The sequence below is a fragment of the Crocuta crocuta genome, unplaced genomic scaffold (assembly GCF_008692635.1).
Source record: "Crocuta crocuta isolate KB4526 unplaced genomic scaffold, BGI_CrCroc_1.0 scaffold330, whole genome shotgun sequence".
Classification (NCBI taxonomy): Eukaryota; Metazoa; Chordata; class Mammalia; order Carnivora; family Hyaenidae; genus Crocuta; species Crocuta crocuta.
This window is the reverse complement of record NW_027530521.1, coordinates 520,674-542,418: the sequence shown is the minus strand read 5'-3', so window position 1 is coordinate 542,418 and position 21,745 is coordinate 520,674. Positions and strand designations below refer to the sequence as shown.

The 21,745-nt window shown below is 42.7% G+C and overlaps 1 protein-coding gene across 1 annotated transcript in view; it reads right to left on the bottom strand.

Moving 5' to 3' along the window:
• NUP160 (nucleoporin 160) overlaps window positions 1–12,754 on the bottom strand; it is a 49,687-nt gene extending 36,933 nt beyond the window's left edge. The window contains exons 1-7 of the mRNA XM_077767276.1: window positions 12,640–12,754; window positions 12,260–12,371; window positions 7,401–7,611; window positions 6,863–7,085; window positions 5,474–5,552; window positions 4,741–4,855; window positions 4,087–4,245 (exon numbers count right to left, since the gene is read on the bottom strand). Coding sequence (XP_077623402.1) covers window positions 4,087–4,245; window positions 4,741–4,855; window positions 5,474–5,552; window positions 6,863–7,085; window positions 7,401–7,611; window positions 12,260–12,371; window positions 12,640–12,739 — 999 coding nt within the window. The 5' untranslated portion in view covers window positions 12,740–12,754. The remainder of the gene's footprint in view (window positions 1–4,086; window positions 4,246–4,740; window positions 4,856–5,473; window positions 5,553–6,862; window positions 7,086–7,400; window positions 7,612–12,259; window positions 12,372–12,639) is intronic.
• Between the last annotated feature and the right edge of the window lie 8,991 nt (window positions 12,755–21,745).

The window sequence follows — 21,745 nt, the reverse complement described above, 5'->3', positions numbered from 1 at the left end:
CCGAAATCAAGAGTTGGACACTTAATTGACTGAACAACCCAGGTGCCCCCAAATACATCTTTGAGACCTTACTTTGAATTCTTTGGGGGTATATATCCAGAAGTGCAATGGCTAGATCACAGGGTAATGCTACAATTAATTTTTTAAGGAACTGCCATACTGTCTCCCATAGTGGCTGCAACATTTTATATTCCCACCACCAGTGCACAAGGGTTCTAATTTCTCCATATCCTTGTCAACACTGCTATTTTCTGTATTTTTGGGGGGGGGATAGTGGCCACCCCATGGGTGTGTGGTGGTACCTCACTGTGGTCAGAAGCCAGTTTTAAGTTTATATTTTTACCAAAGTGCCAGAGATAATTTAAAACATGTGCACAATACAAACCAACACTAGTTAACCTTTACTAAAAACAAAACTCTCTGTCTTTGTAACACAAGCAACTGTCCACAAGGAAGTACTAAAATACAGTGAGAGTTTCTTCTGAGAAAAAGCAGGAGTGTATGAAATACAAAAAATACATGTAGCGTTCCTATTCAACCTAGCCTAGAGCTACATTTTACAAGTTGCAGATCTCAACCCATTAGTGGAATATAAATCAATTTAGCAGGTCTCAACCAGCATTCAAAAAAAACCCCAAAGTATCAAAGTTCATCAGTTTATCACTCAAAGGTAAGCATGCATGTTTCATAAAATTTTTTTGGTTACATATCCATCATCACAATATGTATATATAATAGATAGCAAAACAAGATATTTCTTGTTGGAAAAATGCTGGTCTGGCATATCACGCTTCTCAAATTACCTGTAGTAAAGGACTAGTTTTTCTTGTTTGTTTTATTTAATTTCCACTCTGTTGCAGATTGACACTTTATGTATAACATACAGGAATCCTGAATGCGGAGGTGGGTAGCAATGTCAAACCACTATAAAAGTATCTAAAAGTTTTCTCTCATGTTCTGTATTTATCTTAGTGCAAACTGGTTAAGTAAGAATTTGTGGCCCAGGACCAGGCTATGGACTACACACCATAGTTCTACAGGACTTCTGTTTGTATTAAGGTCTTAGATGGAATACAGATGGCATAATTATATGGTCAATAAGAACGAGATCCTGAGAATGACCGAAGTAATACACTTACTCAAGAATTAGAATCCAAAGAACCAAAAGAAAAACAAGAAACAAATGAATAGGAATGGATGTAAATATTAGAGATAAAATAAAAACAAATTTCAACAGTGCAGATTAGGGGAAAATACAGGCTGAAGAGCAGGACTTGGGGGCGGGGGGGAACTATCAGTGCATTATAACATGAACAGGCCTAAGTGCCAAAAAGGTTTATCTGATTGTAGTCTTCATTAATAGAACCATAATGCTCAAAACAATGGAGATAATAGCTCTGCTCAATTTCACACCACTCCTACATTCAATTTTGAGTCTAACTTATAGTGGAGTGCTTCTCAAAACGGAGGCCATAGACTGTTTCAGGAGATCAGTGAGGCCAAAATTCTTTTCATAAGACTACTACGTTATTTGCCTTTTTCAGTGTTGACTTTTTTGCATTGATGATGCACAAGCCTAAATAGAGGGTAAAATTACTGGTATCTTATAATGAATCAAGGCAATGGCACCAAACTGAACACCCTTTCATGATAAAAACGTTCAGTAAACCAGGAATAGAAAGGAACTTCCTCAACATGATAAAAGGCATTCATGAAAAATTCACAGCTAATGTCACACACTCAATGGTGAAACACTGAAAGCTTTCTCCCTTAGACCAGAAACAAGACAAAGATGCCAGCTCTTCTCACTTCTATTCAATATTGTACTGGAAGATCTATCCAGGGCAATTAAAAAAAAAAAAAAGGCATTCAGTTGATTCCATTGGAAAGGAAGTAATAAAACTATCTTTATTTGCAGATGAAGTTATCTTGTATATAGGAAGTTCTAAAGACTCCACTATAACACTATTAGAATAAAAGAATTCAGAAAGGTTGCAAGATACGAGATCAATAATACAAAAATCAACTGTAAACTTACATTGATTAATCTCAAAATAAAGAAAATAATTCATTTCAATAATTTCATTTCCACTATCATTAAATGAAGAAGCACCCAGGAATAAACTGGTCAAAAGAACTGCAAAACTTATACTCTGAAAACTACAAGACATTATAAAAAGAAACTAAAGACGTAAATATATGGAAAAGCATCCCATGTTTACGGACCAAAAGACTTAATATTGCTAAGATGGCAACACTTTCCAATATCATCTACAGAACCAACATAATCTCTAAAGGAATCTGTCAATTAAGAAATATACTGGTGTCTGCCCTGGTCTCTGGCTCCTGGCAATAAGCTAAAGCCCTTATAATTTCCTAAGTGATAGAGATGACAGGAGCATCTTATATAGAACTCTGAAATCCCTTGAAATTTCCTGGGTGATAAATGCTTTCTGTTCTTTTTCAAGTACGCTACACACCCAACATGGGGCTTGAACTCACCCTGAGATCAACAGTCACATGCTCTACTTACTGAGCCAGCCAGGCACCCCAGAAACACCTTTTATTCTAATAGGATGACTCCTTGATAGTGTCAAGGATTAGGGCTGGTTACCAGAAAGACCAAGTCATAATTTCCAACCCCTATTCTCTGGGGAGGGGAGAGGCTAGAGATCAAGTAATAAAGGATTATGCTTACGTCATGATGCCTTTTTTTTTTTTTTTTAATATTTTTATTTATTTCTAGGAGAGAGAGAGACAGCATGAGCAGGGGAGGGTCAGAGAGAGAGGGAGAGACAGAATCTGAAACAGGCTCCAGGCTCTGAGCTGGCAGTCAGCACAGAGCCCGACGCGGGGCTCGAACCCACGAACCGCGAGATCATGACCTAAGCGAAAGTCGGACGCTTAACCGACTAAGCCACCCAGGTGCCCCAACCTCTTTAAAAATCCCTAAAATATGGTATAGGGAGAGTTTCCAGATTGGTGAACACATCCATGTGCCAGGAGGGTGAAAAGCCCCAACACCACAGGGGCAGAGGCCCCTGAACTCAAGACCCTTCTGGACCTTGCTCGATGTACCTCTTCACTAGTTGTTCATCTTAATCTTTGTCATACAGTAAACTGGCAAATGTAAGTTAGTGTTTCCCCGAGTTCTGTGGGCTACTCTAGGAAATTGAGACCGAGGTCAGGGTCATGGGATGAATCAAGAGCCCAAGGAGGTAAAAAGAGTATCCACATTTGGCTTAGAGTGTAGGTGCAGAGCAGGGTGTGGGGGCTTCCACGTATATGAAAGGCCTGGTATAGGGTGGAAACTCAAGCAGGACAAGGAGGGTGTTCACACAGAGCAGCAGTCTCTATTGGTGATTAGAGCCCAAGCAGGGAAGGAGGGTGTGCACTGAATAGGGGTGGAGTATCAGCTCAAAAAGCATGAAGAAGGCATCCATATGGGATGTAGTTGGGTAGGAGAGCCCAAGAGGGGTGAAGAGGCACCAAGATAGGCACCTCCAGCACAGCAAGGACAGACCCTACCTCACTGAAATGTTATCCAGATTAAATGGATAATATGCATGAAGTGTGTGAGCCCAGAGTAAGCGCTGTCCGAGTATTTGCTATTAATGTACATAAGGGGCCCAGCACCATGGCAAACACAGAATATCCAACAAATGGTTCTTTATTATAGGATCACCATTATATGACATCCTAAAGACCTCATCTACACACGACAGCTAGTGTTTGGAAGATAAGCAAAATTATTCCTAAAAATTAACTCCTCTCCAGCCACTTAGTAACACCTATGTCCCTTTCGTAATTCCATTTTTCCACCCCGATGTCCAAACTGGCTCTTTCTTATTTAGCTTTGGTTAACTTTCCCTTTCATATTCCTTGGAACCCTCTACTCCCTTTCTTCTTGACTTCTTCAAGATCTTTTAATTCACATGTTAGCATAAAACCCAGCATCTCCATGGAAACAACATATTGAACACTTAGGTTGTTGTGAAGAGCTTAAGGAGACTCAATGAATCTAGGGCTACTTCCCCACATCAGTATATACAGCATAGCTTGATACATGTCTTACTTGTTTCATACCTGTCCGCGTTTTGGTGAATGCATGAACAGCCCTAGGTAGAGTCCCATGGAAGGGGAATAAGCAAGTCGTAACTTATGTCCAGTTCCGATACTAAGCTGAAAGTCTTTACTCACAGGAACATACTCCAGCATGTCGGACACCATCAGGCACATTTGGTCCTGCCCAAGAGGAGTCAACAAGTAGTACCAAAGAATATCCAAGTAAGAAAAATAAACTCCTTCCCCTTTGAAAGGCTGCACATCCACCACACCTAGCACTCTTTCTCTTTTACCTGCTGAGGGACACTACAGATCTTTTAAAAGGCTGTGATGAAAGTGTTTCTTCAGCCTGATAAATAAAATCACCAACTGTTTTTCCTATGAATCTTGGAAACTATTTTATCAACTTGCATTTATAAAACACTTCCTCTTAAGTGAAGATTATTCTCTATACTATTTCAATTCTGTAGGATTCATAATTTAAAAATATATTAAAAGGGGAGAAATGTATGAAACCTAAAGCTAAATGAAAACTGCATGAATCTAGAAATGGCCTGTAATTTCCAAACTTAAGTGATCTTAATTATCTTTGACAGAAATAGCAAGATGGACTTCAATTCTCTTACAATTCACAATGCTATTTTACCTTCTAGTAACTATAAACATAGCATTTACCTTATAAGACCACATTCGTAGTTTATGATCTTGGCACAGAGCAAAGATGAAGGCATCATGCTCGACGCAATGAACAGCGAGAGCGAGGGGACGATCTGAAGGCCCCTGATCACCTCTGAAAACATAAGGCCCAATTTTAGGCTTTTAGTGTTGTAACTATCAGATTATTAGAAATTGTAATTAAGATAAAGTTATAAATGTACTGGTTTTTTTTTTTTTTTTTAAGGGTTTTAAATATTCCCTACACCCTACATGGGGCATGAACTCACAACCCCAAGATCAAGAATTGCATGATTTACCAATTAAGCTAGCCAGGTGCCCCTATAAATGTGCACTCTTAACACAAGGAACCAAGAGTTTATATGCTGGTATAACTATATTTTCTATTTGTTCTATAACCAATCATTATGATACACTTTAAAAGCCTCTACATAAGAAAGGAATAGAGAAATCATCAGAAACTTTCTTTTAATTTTAAACAAAATTGGATTTGGTGAGTCAGGGCAGAGCACGGAGTTGACTATCCTGAGAATATATAAAGAAAATCAGTTTCTGCTATCAAGATGTCCAAGGCGTGGCTCTCCTCAGATGGACTGTGATATTTTGCAGACTCTTCTCCTTTCCAGTATAATGCTTATCTGCCTTAGAGTAAGACTGGAATCACTAATAGGTCCTGACCAGTGCAAAAATTAAATTCTTGGGCCCTTTGATTTGCCCACCAGACACCACTTACCTGATAGCCGTTGGCATCCAGCCTATAAGCAGTCGCTGCATTACTGAGCTCTGTTTTAGTTCCACAACTGACACCATCCCTACAAGATTGAAAACAGACCAGTGACATCCAAGGCATCTCTTGATCAGACTCAGAGTAACTCAAAAACAAGGATCCAATCATGAATAAGGCCCTTATAACAGGTGACAGGCTTCTCCATTTCTATACTGAGTAAGAGAGTTTTAGGATGTACCTTTCCACATACATTACTTAAAATATCTTGAATCATTATTGCATCAATAAAAACAGCACTAACATATTGCTAGGGAAAATTTTTGCCAAACAGATACAAATAGTAAACTCTATTGCTGCCCAGAACAGTCATTCTGTCCAAAAGAATCATTGGGTTCCTTTTATGTGCCGGGCACAGTTCTAGGAGCTGAAAATGTAGCAGTAAATAAAACATTAAAAAGCACCACACAAAACTTATATTCCAATGGGAGGAGGGCAGAATTTGAGACAGTTCACAAATTAAGCGGAATGGTAGTAAGTGAAAGCAGAAAGCATACAGTGAATGCCAAGTGTTGCTGTGCAATTTTGCAAAGAGTGGTCAGGGAAGGCCTCACACACTGAGGAAACGCTGAATGCTGACTCGAGGAGTTAAGGGAATGAGCCAAGCTGGTAGCTGGAGAAAGATATCTCAGGCAAAAACCCTGATGTAGGAGCATGCCCAGTATGTTCAAGGAATTCCAAGAAGCATGAGGCTGGTGGAGAGAAGGCGAAGGGGAAAAAAGAGGTCACTGAAAACCAACGTGAGGACTCTAGGTTTATTCAGAACGACATGAAGAACAAACCCTCACTTGAGGGCTTTGAGCAATGGAGTGACATGACCCTACTTAGGTTTTCAATGTATCCCAGAGGTTTCTGTGGAGGGGTAAGGACAGATCTGAGGGATATTTAGGAAAGTAATGCAATAATCCAGGCAGGAGACAGTGGTAACTTGGAGCAGGTTATCAGCAGTCGAACTTCCTTGTGTCAATTTATTTTAGTTATAGGACCTCAACCTGAAGGTAGATGACTAGTCAACTCTTCTCTACTACGGGCCTTAGACTAGGTTGTCTTACAGTTTGTCTTCCCACATTCCAAAAAGCTTTACAATTCTTTACCCACTATATAAATCTTACCTTCTCAGAAAACAAAACAAGACAAAACAAAACAGTGAAAGTACTAGAGACTCTTCAAAACAGTAAAAGTACTAGAGACTCTTCTGGCAAGGAACCCTGAATGATCATTTCAGGGGAAGCAGAGAAGCAATTCCTGCCTTGGATGACGGGTATGGTCTTCTAAGGTCTGTTTTATTGCCAACATTCCCTGTTTAAAGTTAAATCCAAGTTCAGTTCCCACTCTTACCAGGCATGTCATAAGAAGGAAGTTTAAGAACAAAGATTCCCCCGGAAGCAGATGGTAGAGCAAACAGAGCCTCCCCGTCACTGCTAAGCCAGGCTGCCGAGGAGGGAGAATTCGGGGAGAGTCCAGGTACTGCTGGAATTAACTGAGAGTTGCAAGGATCCCTGAAATCAACTTTTCCAATGTCAGTAAATATCGATTGCATCTGACTTTCAATTACCAACTCCTGTGAAGTAAGGAAAAAGAACAATCTGTAAATCAAAATAAGCTGCATTTTGCTCAGTTTCTTTCAATCGCTACAAACGCTTTAAAGGTAAGAAACAATTGAGCCTAGAAACAAAGCTATTCTTTTTCATAAAGATTTTTTCTCCAACTTAAAAATGTGTCTGATCATTTTAAGTTGTGACTATCAAAGTATGCTTGGTAAGTGATAACAAGAAATCCAATTTTCCTTCAAATCCAAAGGATATTGCTCCCGCATTAGATCTGTGACAACCAGAGTCACTTGGGAAATAAAGGATATTCCTCTTAACCAACTTACACTCCTATACATCCGGGAAGGGTGTGGTAAAAGTAATCTGTGCACTGTCTGACTGGTCAAGATCAAGATTATCACATGATTCGGAGTCTCAGAGATGTGAACCCCTCCAGGTAAAAGGCTGCAATTCTGGAATTTGAGGCGAACTGCATTATTCAACAGATTTACATCCAGTGACTCTTCCACCAGCTCCAATGTATCTCCAGAGGTCTTCCTATTAAAAAAGAGACATTTGTTTAAAAAGTTTATGCTTTTCTTTTTTTTTCTTTTTCTGAGAGAGAGAGAGAGAGAGAGAGAGACAGTGTGAGCAGGGGAGGGTCGGAGAGAGAGGGAGACACAGAATCTGAAGCAGGCTCCAGGCTCTGAGCTGTCAGCATAGAGCCCGATGCGGGGCTCGAACCCACAAACCATGAGATCATGACCTGAGCTGAAGTCGGATGCTTAACCAACTGAGCCACCCAGGTGCCCCAAAAAGTTTATGCTTTTCTAACTGACTGTTTGCTTTGAAATGGCTTCCAAGTGAGCCTTCCCAATTTCAAAGTTTTGGGTAAACAAATTCAGATCAACTTTTAGAATCCAAACCATCACAATACATTCATTTGCAAACCACAGCACAATATAAAATTCCAATCTTATTATAGATTCTGTTAAATGGAGGCATTTCCAAACTTGATGGGTTATTCATTTAGAATGATGGTACTCAAAGTAACTGAACCCCACTATAAAGAAAATTCACCCCCCCCATTACTTATAACAGAATGTAGCCTCCACTATTAGTAGTACAGCATCATACCATAGTGACCTTAATAAATGTGACTATTTCCCCTTCAATGACTTTCTCCCTGCTAGGATGCAGGGAAGACCTCTTCGGGCACAACTCTGCCATATGGTAGCACTGCATCATAGAAAACACCATGCTGGGAGAGCCCTAACTTCTCATCAGCTCACTTAACCATTCTGCCTGCATCCTCCCCTAAACAGCAAGTCTCCTTCCAGTGATTCAAGGGCAATCTCTGATTTTCCCAAGTATATCCCTCTGCGTCCATCTCTCCTTCAGCCAAAGCCTTCCCTCAACATTCGAATACACTCTTCCCTGGCCTCTCCCTTTCCATCACCCCATTCCTGCCACTATCCAGCTATCACAATCTCTCCTTTCCCCTCCATGGCCATGTCTTCTCTATTTCCTCATCTCCCTCATACTCTTCAACCTGCCCTCTTCTTACCAAGGTCACCACGCCAATTCCAATGGATTCCTCAGTCCTGTTCCTACTTGACCTCTTAGTAGCATTCCACGTACTTGACAATGCTGTCCTTCTGAGAGTTTCCTTCTTGACTTAGATGATACTACTCTCTCCTGGTTTTATCCCCACATCTCCAGGAATTCCCTCTCCTTCTCCTTGACCTGACTCTTGAATTTTATTTCCTCAGACCTTGATTTTGGGTCATCTGATCTGCTCAGTGCACACATTCTCTCAAAGTACATCTTATCCACTCCCAAAGCTGCGTGTACCATGTGAGCTCTAATTTCCACTCCCAAAGCTACTTTGCTTCTGGTAACTCATGGCACGTCATCAGCACAATTTTCTGGACCCTCAACCTAGTCTCTAAACAATCGCTTCACCTTTCTACTTTATGGTTAAAGTTGGGTCCTGGATCTTGCCTGAGGACACCCCCAGAGCTCTCCCTACCACACTCCCTGTAGTGGGGCCTCGAGGTAGGACACAGTTGTCCTGCTTGCTCCCCACTGCCACTCGAGGCCACTGTCCCTCCCTCCCTGCTCAAACCACTTAGCTCTGAAGCATGTGCGACCAGACACCACCTGCAACCCCTGCCCACCGCGGTTATCTACAGAGCTCTTTCATTCCTTGAAGACTAGCTCCTGACTCACTGTCACTCTCTCCCACACTTCCTTTGCCATATTTATATTTTTTTCTAATATCTCAGTCTCTGCAATTTCCCTCCTCTAGTGATTGCCCTTGACTGTGTATAAATACGCTACTGTATTTCCTCCATACCCTTGCATTGCCTTCCTTCCAGAACTTGATTTCTCTGCTTCTCTCACAGCAGTGCTCCTTAAGAGAGCTATTCTGTATTCACAATTCCTGTCCTCTTCTCTCCAGAGCCCAGCCACTTGGGGTGTTTGTACCACAATGGGAGCAGTTTCTGACAAACCTCCACCATGCAGAGGTCTATTTTCATTTCTCTGACTTATGTGCAGTATTTAACAGTTATCTTTCTCCTTGAAATACTTCCCTTAGCATCTGAGACACCACTCTCTTTTTGTTCAGCTCTTATTTCCCTACTATTCCTACCTAGTCTCCTTATCGTCCTAAATATTGGAGTGTTCCAGGGCTTAGTCCTCAGACCTTTTCTTTCCTCCTCTACATAAGTTCTCAACAGGGGACCGATCTTTTCCAACTCAATTAATGGCATCTCTGTAACTCCAGTTGCTCAAGACAAAACTGTGGAGGTCACCCTTGACACTTCTCTTTCTGTATACCCTATATCTGAACCAACAGTCATTCTAACAAACGCACCTTCAAAACATATTCACAAACAGAATATTTCTCACTGCCTCTGCCAATACCACCCTGTTCTAAGCTGTCAGCATCTCGTGTCTGGACTGTGGCACCAACCTCCTTATCGGTCTCCCTGCTCCCAACCTTTCCCTGCTATACTCTGTCCTCAACACACCAGCCACAGCAACCCTCTAAAAGCACAACTTAGATCATGTCATTCCTCCACTTAAAACTCTTCAATGGCTTCTTCGCATCTAACACAGAATAAGAGTCAAAGCCTTAAAGTTACCAACAAAGCCCTGATTTGACCCTTGGGTACTTTCTTATTTTACCCTTTGATCACTCAGCTGCAGACTCCTGGCCCCTTGCCATTCTTTGAGCACAACAAACAAGCTCGTGTCTCAGGTTCTTTGCATTATTGGTTCCTTTTTCTTGGACAGCTCTACCTGAAAAATCCCATCCCCTAGGTATTCACTTCCTCTGCTGCTCAAATGCCAACTTACCACTGGGTCTTCCTGACTACCTTCTACAAAAGGTCACCTCCTGCAGGCATTTCCCTACCCTTTTACCTTGCTCGCTGTTCTCTTTTCCACTGGACAAACTATTTGTTTTTGGGGGGGAGGGTTACTGTTGTTTATTGCCTCTCTCCCTCCATAAGAGCAGGGACTTTGTTTTGTTGCCTGTTATATTCTCAGTCCCTGAACACTGACTGGAAAATATTAGGCACTAAAAAGTATTTCTTAAATGCGGTTTGTACATCAAACACACGTCTCTCTTCTGAGCCTCAGACCTATAAATTCAAGGCCTGCATGACATTTCTGAAGGGCTCTTACATAGGTAACTTCAAACATATTGGAAAGAATTATTCACATCTCTCCAAAACCCATCTTCTGTCCATTAGTAAGAGGTGACCTGGCCACCCAATATCTTGTTAGTCACACCAGAAACCAGGGAATTGACTTTGTTCCATTTCCCTTCCCATCTTCTGCACATTCAATCTATCACCAAGTCCTAGTGAAGCTATCTTCTAAATGCACTTTAAATCCATCCATTTCTCCTTTCTTAGCTACTCCCATAATTGAGCCACCAGCATCTCTCACGTGGGCCATCATAAAAGCAAGCAGCTTTTTTGTATTATATCTAACTGAAATTCATCCACCATGAAGTAAAATGATTTTCCTTTTAAAACATTACACACACACACACTTTTTTAATTTTAAAGAGAGCGAGAGATTGCTTGAGCACATACACAGGCGAGAAGAGCAGAGGGGGAGAGAGAATCTTAAGTAGGCTCCATGCCCAGTACGGAACCTAACAAGGGACTTGATCCCACGACCCTGGGATCATGACCTGAGCCGAAATCAAGAGTCAGGCGCTTAACCAACTGAGCCACCCAGGTGCACCTAAACTGGTTTTCTCTTAATGCAATTTTGGTTATGTTAGTAAAGAGTAACTCTTTAAAACCCTTCAATGATTACTCAGTGTACTTGGGGAGGGGGAGGGGAATCCAAAATCCTTAGAAAGGATCGGAGAGTCCTCCATGATCTGAGTCTTGCTTACCTCCGCAGTCTCAGTCTCTCTCTCACACCACTTTCCATTTCACCCACTGTACTTACGCCACACGGATCTCCGGTTAGTTCCTCAAACCTGTCCAGTTCTTTACACCTCCTGGATTTTGCATATGGTGATGCTGTTTGCTGGACTGTTCTGGCCAACCTTCCATCCTACAGGGCTCAGGTTAAATGTGATATCCTTGAAGGCCTTCTCTGTCTCACTAATAATATCTGGTCTCCCATTAGCCTCTCACAGCCCCTATACTTTTCCTCTGAGGCAAGTATGAAAAATTTATATTTATACACCTATGTTACAGTCCCTTACTTTCGTGTCTTTTCCTTCATAAAACTGCCCCATGAAAGGCAGGTCCACATCCATTGTCAAACAGCTACAACATCTTGCATGATGGAAATGGTGGTTGCTTTTGTTCACCACTTCATCTATAGCAAACTTAGGTGCTAGGCCTGCTTAGATGACTGACATGAAAACGCTCAAATGTATCTGAGGAATTAAGGAAGCTGTAAAACATGATAAAAACACAATGAGTTCAAATTTAAAACTGATCTCTGGGGCTTTATTCCAAAAGCTTCATTTCCTCTGCTTTTAGTGCTGCTTGGGAGGGCACCTCTCCCAGTGCTCTGTGTCTCCCTAATTTTCTGATTCAGCTGCGAAAACAGTCCTTCTCTTTTCCTATTACCGCCTCGGAGAATGACATTCTGGGAACAGCCACGAAAAGTCAGAGGCCCAACAACCCAACCTGCCAGGGGCGTTGGCGAACACAACACTTACCAATGAATGAACCTGTTTCTGGTGACGGAGAACAACTTGCCACTTTCCAGATAATAGAAGCCTCCTGCGCTCTCACTGTATTTCACGGCTCCAGCCAAGGCATTTGCAGTTCCTGCAAAAGAAGAGTGGTCAGCCTGCACATCTGGTTCTTTAGGGATGACAGGGATTGAAGGCGCTGAGAAAGCAGAGGGTGACGACTGACAATCCATACAAAGAGAAGGGGAAGAAAGAAGGGCGAAGTAGGACACTACGGAAGCTCTGATCCCGGGGCTATAGGCATGTGGACTTAGGAATATGAACCAGAGATCACAGATTTAGGGACCCATAAGGGATGCCTGAGGGTAAGGACCGGATCGCGTCCCCCTTGGCTGCTTCCGTACCAAGGCCACAAACTGTGAATTCCCGAAAGTGTCTCGGCCTCTCGCGCTCAGCGCCGCTGAGCTCCACGAAGCTCCGTTCCAGGGCTCCCGCCGCCGCCATCTTCCCGCCGCCGCCGCAAGGCCCGACGGGACGCGAGCAAAGACGGGAGGCCATCGTCACTTCCGGAGGCGGGGCGGGCGGAGTTGAGGACAGGTGAGGAAGCCAGGGGAGAAGGGAGGGTATGACCGCCCGTTGATAGGCTTCCAGTCAGTTGGCTGGAGATCGAAAGTGGGCAGGGAGGAAGTCAGAAGAGAAAGGAAAGAGGGAGCCGACTCTGCTTGCGGGAACCTTCGCCTGGCCGGCTGGGATACCCCCAAGGGGGCGGTGCCCTTTTCCCGGCTACCTCCGGGCGGGGGGCGGGGCCGGGGCCGGGGCCGGGTTTGTTTCCATTTTGAAAACCCCGGCGCGGGCGGCGGGGCAGAGCTGCCCGGGGAGGGGCGAGGTCCGGGGACGTGGGGCAGCTGAGCGCCCTCTGCCGGGTTTTCGGAGTTCGCGGTCACCCTTCCCTGCGCCAGGGTGGCAGTCTGTAAATCTCTTGGTCTTTTTGGCCTTCAGTGACACGTGGAATGGGGAGAGGGGATCTTTTCAAGAGGTTGTATTCGTGTAACCTTGTGTAATGAAACATAATGCGTTCGGTAAAACATTGATGCAACTTGCTGAGATTACCTAAATGCTGCTCGCTTGCACGTGTGAAAGGAATATGCCTTTCTTTCCATTCCTGATCTGGATGTTTGGAAGATATTGTGACTTTATCTCGGGCACGATAGATGCTCAGTATTGGGGGAAATGCTGATTTTCAGAGGAAAAGGTTTTTCTTTTTTCCTCGATAGTGAACATTTGTTGGGCAATTCTGTTATCCTTGTTGTTACCAGTGACTGCAACCCTTCGCTGTCATTGTATTTCATTGATCCTATTCTGACCACTCCCGCCTATCTTTCCAGTTTGCTCCTAGGACACCAACTCTAGGAATGCAACCCCTCCATCCCACTCACTGTCCATTGTTCCACCACCTTTTCACTGCCCCTCGTTTTCTTGACGTTTCCTTCTTGCTCTGCTTGAATTCCATTTAAATCACTCCTTTGCCTAGCTCTTTCTTCATTATGATCTGGTAGAAACTACAACTTTGATTGAATCCAAGTCTGCAGCTGAGCAGGGCTGGAATAAAATACGCAATCATACAGACATGCCTTCCTCTACCTCCATCAGGATTCTAAACCTTGAGTGGGTCCATATTGCTGCCCAACAAACACATCATACTTTCACTTGTCCACTTTCTGTCCAAGATTAGTATTTCACAACTTCTCTAACCTGTAACACCACCTCCGACCTCCTCACTCTCAGCTTGCATTTTCATTCATAAGATTGATGTAATCAAAAGAAAATTTCCCCCACTACCACCTCTCCTTACCTGCCTTCATCTGTACCCACATACTCTGTCTTCCTCTCCTCTTACTATAAATTGAACTGCCCTGAACTTACGGGAGGACAGCCTTTTTACATTTTCCCCAGATCACCTGCGCAGGGACACCATTCTAGCACTTATCTCCTCTCTCCTACATCTTCAATCCCCTGCTCCCACTTACTGACTTGCTTCCCTAAGCACACAAACATGCTGTTATTTTTCCTTCCCACCACACATAAAAATTCATTCGATCTCGGCTCTCTACTATCTCAGAGCTGTTCTTCACTGTTAGAGCAGAAGTCAAGAGCTTTCTGTTTAATTTCTTTTCTTCCAATCTCTCTTAAACCCACTTTTATCAGGCTTTTGCTTCTGTTGCTCTACTGAAACAGCTTTTTTCATGATCTCCAGTGACATCCATTATATCTAACATTGAACTCTCATTCTTTTCCTTTTTTTTTTTTTAAGTAATCTCCACTCAATGTGGGGGTCAACTCGGTGACCCTGAGATGAAGAGTTGCATGCTCTATAGACTGAGACAGCCAAGCACCCCTGAACTCTTACTCCTAAACTTACTTGACCACCTGCAGCATTTGACCAATTAGTTGCTTTCTTGCTAACCTTCTTCACGTGGCTTCCAAGGCACCACACTACACTCTCTTGATTTCCTCCCGCTTTACTGACTGTTTCTTTTCACACTCCTTTGCTAATTGCTTCTCTTTTCCCCAACCTTTTGTTGGAGTGCCCCAGAGCTCAGTTTTTGATCCAGTCTACACATACTCCCCTGAGGATTTCATGCAGTCTTCTGGTTTTAAATACTAGATTGCTACATTCTGATAATTCCCAGATGCAAATCTCCAGTGTAGACCGTTCTTCCTTGAACTCCAACCTTATGTATCCAACTGCCTATTCTTTTTTTTCTTTTTTTTCTTAGTTTTCATTTTTTAAGTAAGCTCTAGGCCCAGCATGGAGGTTGAACTCATGACCCCAAGATCAGGAGTCACATGCTCAGCCCCTTGAGCGCTCACTGTTTGCATTCATCGCCTACAAACATCTCTGGGATTCCCCCACAGACACCTCAACCTCAACATATTTAAAACTTAACTCATTTTATCTCCCTCTACACTATCATGTGCTTATCTGTGTGCCTGTCAGTACCCCAGTGACCTTAGAAATCTAGGAATCATAAAAAAAAAAAAAAGAAAAGAAACCTAGGAATCATACTGGGCACAGAGACCCTAAAACCCTTGGAATTCCCTAAGTGATGAGAGGATAAAAGTCTTTTTTTTTTTTTTATGTTAATGAAATGACTTTTGGAAAGTCCCTAGGTAACTTAAAGATGGGGGCTGGGTGCCAGGGGGAGGAACCACGTGATTTGAAAGTTGGAACTTTCAGCCCCACCCCCTCCCCCAATCTCTGGGGAAGTTTGAGGGGCTGGAGATCAAATTCAGTCACCAATGGCCAATGGTCTCATCAACTACACCTGTGTAATGAAGCCTCCATAAAAACCCAGGAGGATGGGTTTGGGGAGCTTCCGGATTGGTGAACCAGAATGAATCCATTGTTCTATGCCCCAAATTCCATGGGCATAGAAGCACCTGTGTTCACGACCTTGCCCTGTGTATCTCTATCTGGCTGGTTATTCATGCCCTTTAGTACCCTTTGTAATAAACTGTAATTTAGTAAGTAAACTGGTTTTCCGACTTTTGTGAGCCACTCTAGCAGTTAATTGAACCCAAGGAAGGGGTTGTGGGAAACTCCAATTTATAGCCAGTGGCCAGAGCACATGTGACAACCTGAACTTGGAATTGGCATCTGAAATGGGAGCAGGGCTGTGGGACTGAGCTCTTAACTTATGAAATCTGATGTTATTTCCAGGTAGATAGTGTCAGAATTGAGTTAAACTGGTCATTGTTCACAGGAGTTAAGTGCTTGGTGGTGTGGGAAAATCCCGCATACTGGACCATTGAAAAGCCTACTTTTAAATACCATCACAGTAGGGATTAGGTTTCAATATATGAATTTGTGTGTGTGTGGGGGGGGAGGTGAGGAAACAAACATTCAGTCTCTAGCACTTCTTAGAAACTTTCAGGGGCTCAAAAATAAAACCTTTCAGGAGCTCCCTGTTGCTCTGACTTTCAAGGTCTTTGTCCTAATTTAACATGATCTACCTTCTTTCAATTCTTGCATCTCTTCAAAGGAAAAACACTCTGTCCCAATTGTAGACTGCCTTTTTCATACAGTGGGAGTCTTAACTTGAGTCCAAGTGGGATTTGGTCATATCTGGGCACATCTGTCAAACTTGTGTGATGGATATGCCTGAAACCTACTTGCTAGGGGGCTGAAAAGGGACTTGGGGGGGGGGGAAGTTTGCCTTAGGGCAAAAGGAACCCATAGTAGTTTGATTTGGGACTTAGCTGTAGTGGAGGGAATCATTCTGAGTACATTGTATTTGCCTACATCCCTGGTTCCTACTGGATTTAAAAAAATTTTTTTTTTTATTTTTTTATTTTTATTTTTTTACAAATAGTTTATTGTAAAAAAATTTTTTTTAATGTTTTTTTAATTTCTGAGAGAGAGAGAGAGAGAGAGAGAGAAAGGGACAGTGTGAGCAGGGGAGGGTCAGAGAGAGAGGGAGATACAGAATCTGAAACAGTCTCCAGGCTCTGAGCTGGCTGTCAGCACAGAGCCCAACGCAGGCTCGAACCCACAAACCGTGAGATCATGACCTGAGCAGAAGTCGGATGCTCAACCAACTGAGCCACCCAGACGCCCCTGGTTCCTACTGGATTTACATCTGATGTCCATGGAGAGCAGGGTGGGGGACTGAGACAAAAAGACTAAGTACATTACAAAATCTATAAAACAATGAGGGCGCTCACGTACTGCATCAAGACTGATCATGTGGAGTGTACACAAAAAGTCTTCCCCCTGTGCAAATGACCCCAGAGCAGTTTTTCCATATCAAAGCCTGCAGCGTATTGGAGGGGGTGCCTTTGAGAAGTCTGTGACCAGAGGAGTAGGGTGAGCATCTGGGAAGGACTCATGGAAAGGAGAGTCCCTTTCCTTATCTTTTCCAGCTTCATGAGGCCAACACTCTTCTTGACTGGGGACCCCTTCTTTTTCTTCAAAGCCAGCAATGTCACATTTCTCTCTGACCTCAGGGCTAAGTTCTCTGCTGTGATTAGGTGGGGCCTCCCAGGTCATCTAGAATAATCTCCCCATCTCTAGATTCTACAAAGTTCCTTTTGCCATGTGAGGTGCTCAGTCACAGGTTCCAAGGATTAGTATGTGGACGTCTTTCTTGGGTTGTGGGGGAAGGGGACATTTTTCTATGCACCACATTTGTGATTTACTAAATAAATCATATTCTCATTTCATTTTTGTAACACCCTTGTATGGTAGATTATTACTATAAGACAGATAACTTTTCTGAAGCACTTATTACAAATATAGTTCCTATCAGTTGTTACTATCTTAACCCAGAGTTCAATCTTAGCATTACTCACTAATAAGGACAACTAGGTATAAAGTGCCTCCTGGGTGACACAAAGTGAAAGAATACGGCATCATCTGTAAAAGATTTTTTTTTTTAATTTTTTTTTTTAAATTTTTTCTTTTTTATTTGTTTCTAGGAGAGAGAGAGATAGACAGCGTGAGCAGGGGAGGGTCAGAGAGAGAGGGAGACACAGACTCCGAAACAGGCTCCAGGCTCTGAGCTGGCAGTCAGCACAGAGCCCGACGCGGGGCTCGAACCCACGAACCGCGAGATCATGACCTAAGCGAAAGTCGGACGCTTAACTGACTAAGCCACCCAGGCGCCCCATCTGTAAAAGATTTTTAAACAACTTTATGAAGATATTGACATGCCAGGAAATTTGTCCCTATAAAGTCTGCAGCTCAGTGATTTTTGTATATGTACATAGCTATGTAACCATCAGCACAATCTAATTTTGAAGCATTGATATCATCCCCCAAAGAAATTCAATACCCATTAACATCATTGCCCATTTCCCTTCTCCTTAGACCCTGGGAACTACTAAAGTCAACTTTATGTTTCTATAGATTTGCCCATTCTGGGCTTCTCCTGTAAATGGAACAATACATATGTGGCCATTTGGCGTCTTTAACTTAGCATAATGTTTTCAGTTCATCTATGTCATAGTATGGATCAGTACTAAATTCCTTTTTATGATCCAACAATATTCCATTGTGCTGATATACTACATTTTTTCATCAGTTGTTGGCCATTTGAGTTGTTTTCCTTTTTGGCTGTTATGAGTAATGCTGCTATGAACATACAAAGTATTCTTGCAAAAATGTTTAATTCAGATTGTGGTAGGCAGAGTAGTGGCCTTCCCGCCTCCAAAAATGTCTACATCCGGATCCCTGGCACCTGTAATATGTTGCCTTACGTGGCAAAAGGGACTTTGTAAGTGTAAGTAAAGTTGAAGAACTAGAGGTGGAGACGTGAGCCTGGATCACACAGGTGGGTCCTGTTTAATCACATAGTCCTTCAAAGGAGAGCGCATCTCCCCTGTAAGGATGGAGAGGGATTGAGATGGAGCAAGAAGGCCAGGAGCAAGGAATGTGGGTAGCCTCTGGAAGCTGGGAAAGGCACAGACACAGATTTTCCCCTACAGCATCTGAAAAGGAATGGGAACCCTGCAACTTCTTGATTTAGTCCATTGATTTTTGTTTTTAGCTGAAGGGGGCTGCCTTGTCTATGATTATGCCCCTTGCATCCAGTGAGTGGCCAACGTGGAAAGATCTCCCCTCTTGCTTCGATCTAGTATAGCCCTGGAGGGCCATCTCAGCTCCAGAGTGCTGTGTGGGATGGGTTGAGGCTCAATCTCTCTTTTTGCCCAATCCTGCCTCCCTTAGTCCCTTCCAGGCACTGCTCCTGAGAGCAGTCTGCATGCAAATCTCTGCCTCTGAGTCTGTTTCCTGGGGAATCTAACATGAGACACATGCACATGACATCTTGTCCAAGGACGCTCGGCCAGCTAGGAACCAGCACAACAAAAATTAAGGGGAGGGAAAGAGTTTAGGGGAGGATCTAGTGTAAATTCCAAAATTGGTGATGAAATATTGAAAAGAACGTCAGCTGGGCATTGGAAGACCTGGGTTCAAGCTCTAGCTCTGCCTCACTGACTCCCTGCAGCTCATCTCCCTGCCTCCATTTCTTTCTTTTTAAAATTTTTTTTCTTAATTTTTTAAATTTATTTCTGAGAGAGAGAGAGAGAGACAGCATGAGCAGGGGAGGGTCAGAGAGAGAGGGAGACACAGAATCTGAAACAGACTCCAGGCTCTGAGCTAGCTGTCAGCACAGAGCCCGAACCCACAAACCGTGAGATCATGACCTGAACTGAAGTCAGATGCTGAAATGACTGAGCCACCCAGGCCCCCCCATCCCTGCCTTCATTTCTAAGAGGGTATTGTACTTCCTGGTCTTCAAGTTTTCTTCTGGCACTGAAGCTCCAGATCTGGGGCCCAAAAGCCAGAGACAGACTGGTTCTTCACCTTCATCTCCCTGATTTCCAAGTTCGAAACTGAACCCCTTCCAGAAGTTCCCCAGGCATATCCTTCCTGGGTCAAAATTGACTCTTGAGTTGCACAACTTGTGGCCTGTGAGATACTTAGTTCAGACTGTGATAAAATCCTAGATGCTTGTCTGTCACCATGCTTTCCACATGTGCCATTTTTTCATTTCTGTGTTGATACTTAAGCATTTTTTCATGTATAAAAAAAAGAAAGAAAATAAAAGAAAATGTCATGCAGTGTGCATATTTTATGTAGTTTCCTTCCTGCCTCCTTCCTTCCTTTTTTCCTTCTTTTCTTCCTTTCTCTCTCCCTTCCTTCCTTTCTTTTCTTTCTTCCTTTCCCTTTCTTCCTTCCTCTTCTCTCCTCTCCTCTCCACAAAAGTGTTTGTTAAATTGATGGGCATGGTCTTAAGTTTCCTAGGAATCCAGTAATTATAGTGTTTACAGTAAGCTGTGTCATTCCTTTTCTGATCTTCAGCATCCATCAGAGTCCTTGAAACTTAAAAGTTACATACAAATGTTTGAAGGAATTAGTAAATTAATAAATAAGCCTACAAAGGCATCCTTAGAAAACTCAAATACCTTTTGAACCATTACTATGTTGCTGCAGAATGGCTGTTATATAAATGGAATCATACTGCCATCTAGTGGTTAGTTGGTGACTTTATTTAGAAGCAAAATGCAGAATGTCACTAAGATGATTGTCCAGCAAATTTTATTAAAAGATAATTTTGTAATAAAATACTTTTGTCACTTAACATTGTGTTATAAGTATGTCTTGCTCTGCTAGATAACCACTAATGAGTAATTAGAAGTGAACGGTATTTGGGGCGCCTGGGTGGCTCAGTTGGGTAAGCGTGCAACTTCAGTTCAGGTCATGATCTCACGGTTCGTGGGTTCGAGCCCCACTCTGTCAGCACAGAGCCTGGAAACTGCTTCAGATTCTGTGTCTCCCTCTGTCTCTGACCCTCCCCTGCTCACACTGCCTCTATCTCTCTCTCAAAAATAAATAAAACATTTAAAAAAATTTAAAAAAAAAGAAGTGAATTGTATTGTAAATTGAACTTTAAAGCAGATTTTCCTAACCTAAGAGCTATTCTTTGAAAGAAGAATTTGGTGGTTTGTAGATTTTGGATACTAACCCTTTCTCTGATATGTCATTTGCAAATATCTTCTCCCATTCTGTCAGTTGCCTTTTAGTTTTGTTGATTGTTTCCTTCACTGTGCAGAAGCTTTTATCTTAATGAGATCCCAATAGTTCATTTTTGGTTTTATTTCCCTTGCCTCTGAACACATGTCAAGTAAGAAGTTGCTGTGGCCCAGGTCAAAGAGGCTGCTGCCTGTTTTCTTCTGTAGGATTTTGATGGTTTCCTGTCCAACATTTAGGTCTTTCATACACTTTGAATTTATAACTCAACACCCCAAAACAAATAATCCAGTGAAGAAATATACAGAAGACATGAATAAACACTTTCCCCAAGAAGACATCCAGATGGCTAACAGACACATGAAAAGATGCTGAACATCACTCATCATCAGAGAAATACAAATCAAAACCACAATGAGATACAACTTCACACCTGTCAGAATGGCTAAAATGAACAACTCAGGAAACAACAGATGTTGGTGAAGATGTGGAGAAAGGGGAACATTTGTGCACTGTTGGTGGGAATGCAAACTGGTGCAGCCACTCTGGAAAACAATATGTAGATTCCTCAGAAAATTAAAAATAGAACTACCCTATGACCCAGCAATTGCATTACTAGGAATTTATCCAAAGGATACAAAACTGCTGGTCTGGGGGCACCTGGGTGGCTCAGTCGGTTAAGCAACCAACTTTGGCTCAGGTGATGATCTCACAGTTCGTGAGTTTAAGCCCTGTGTCAGGCTCTGTGCTGACAGCTAGCTCAGATCCTGGAGACTGTGTCTCTTCAGATTCTGTGTCTCCCTCTCTCTCTGACCCTCCCCTGCTCATGCTCTCTCTCTCTCAGAAATAAATGAAACATTTAAAAAAGATTTGGTTAAAAAAAGATGTCACACAGACACACACAGACACACACACAGACACACACACACACACACACACACACACACACACACACTGGAATACTACTTGGCAATGAA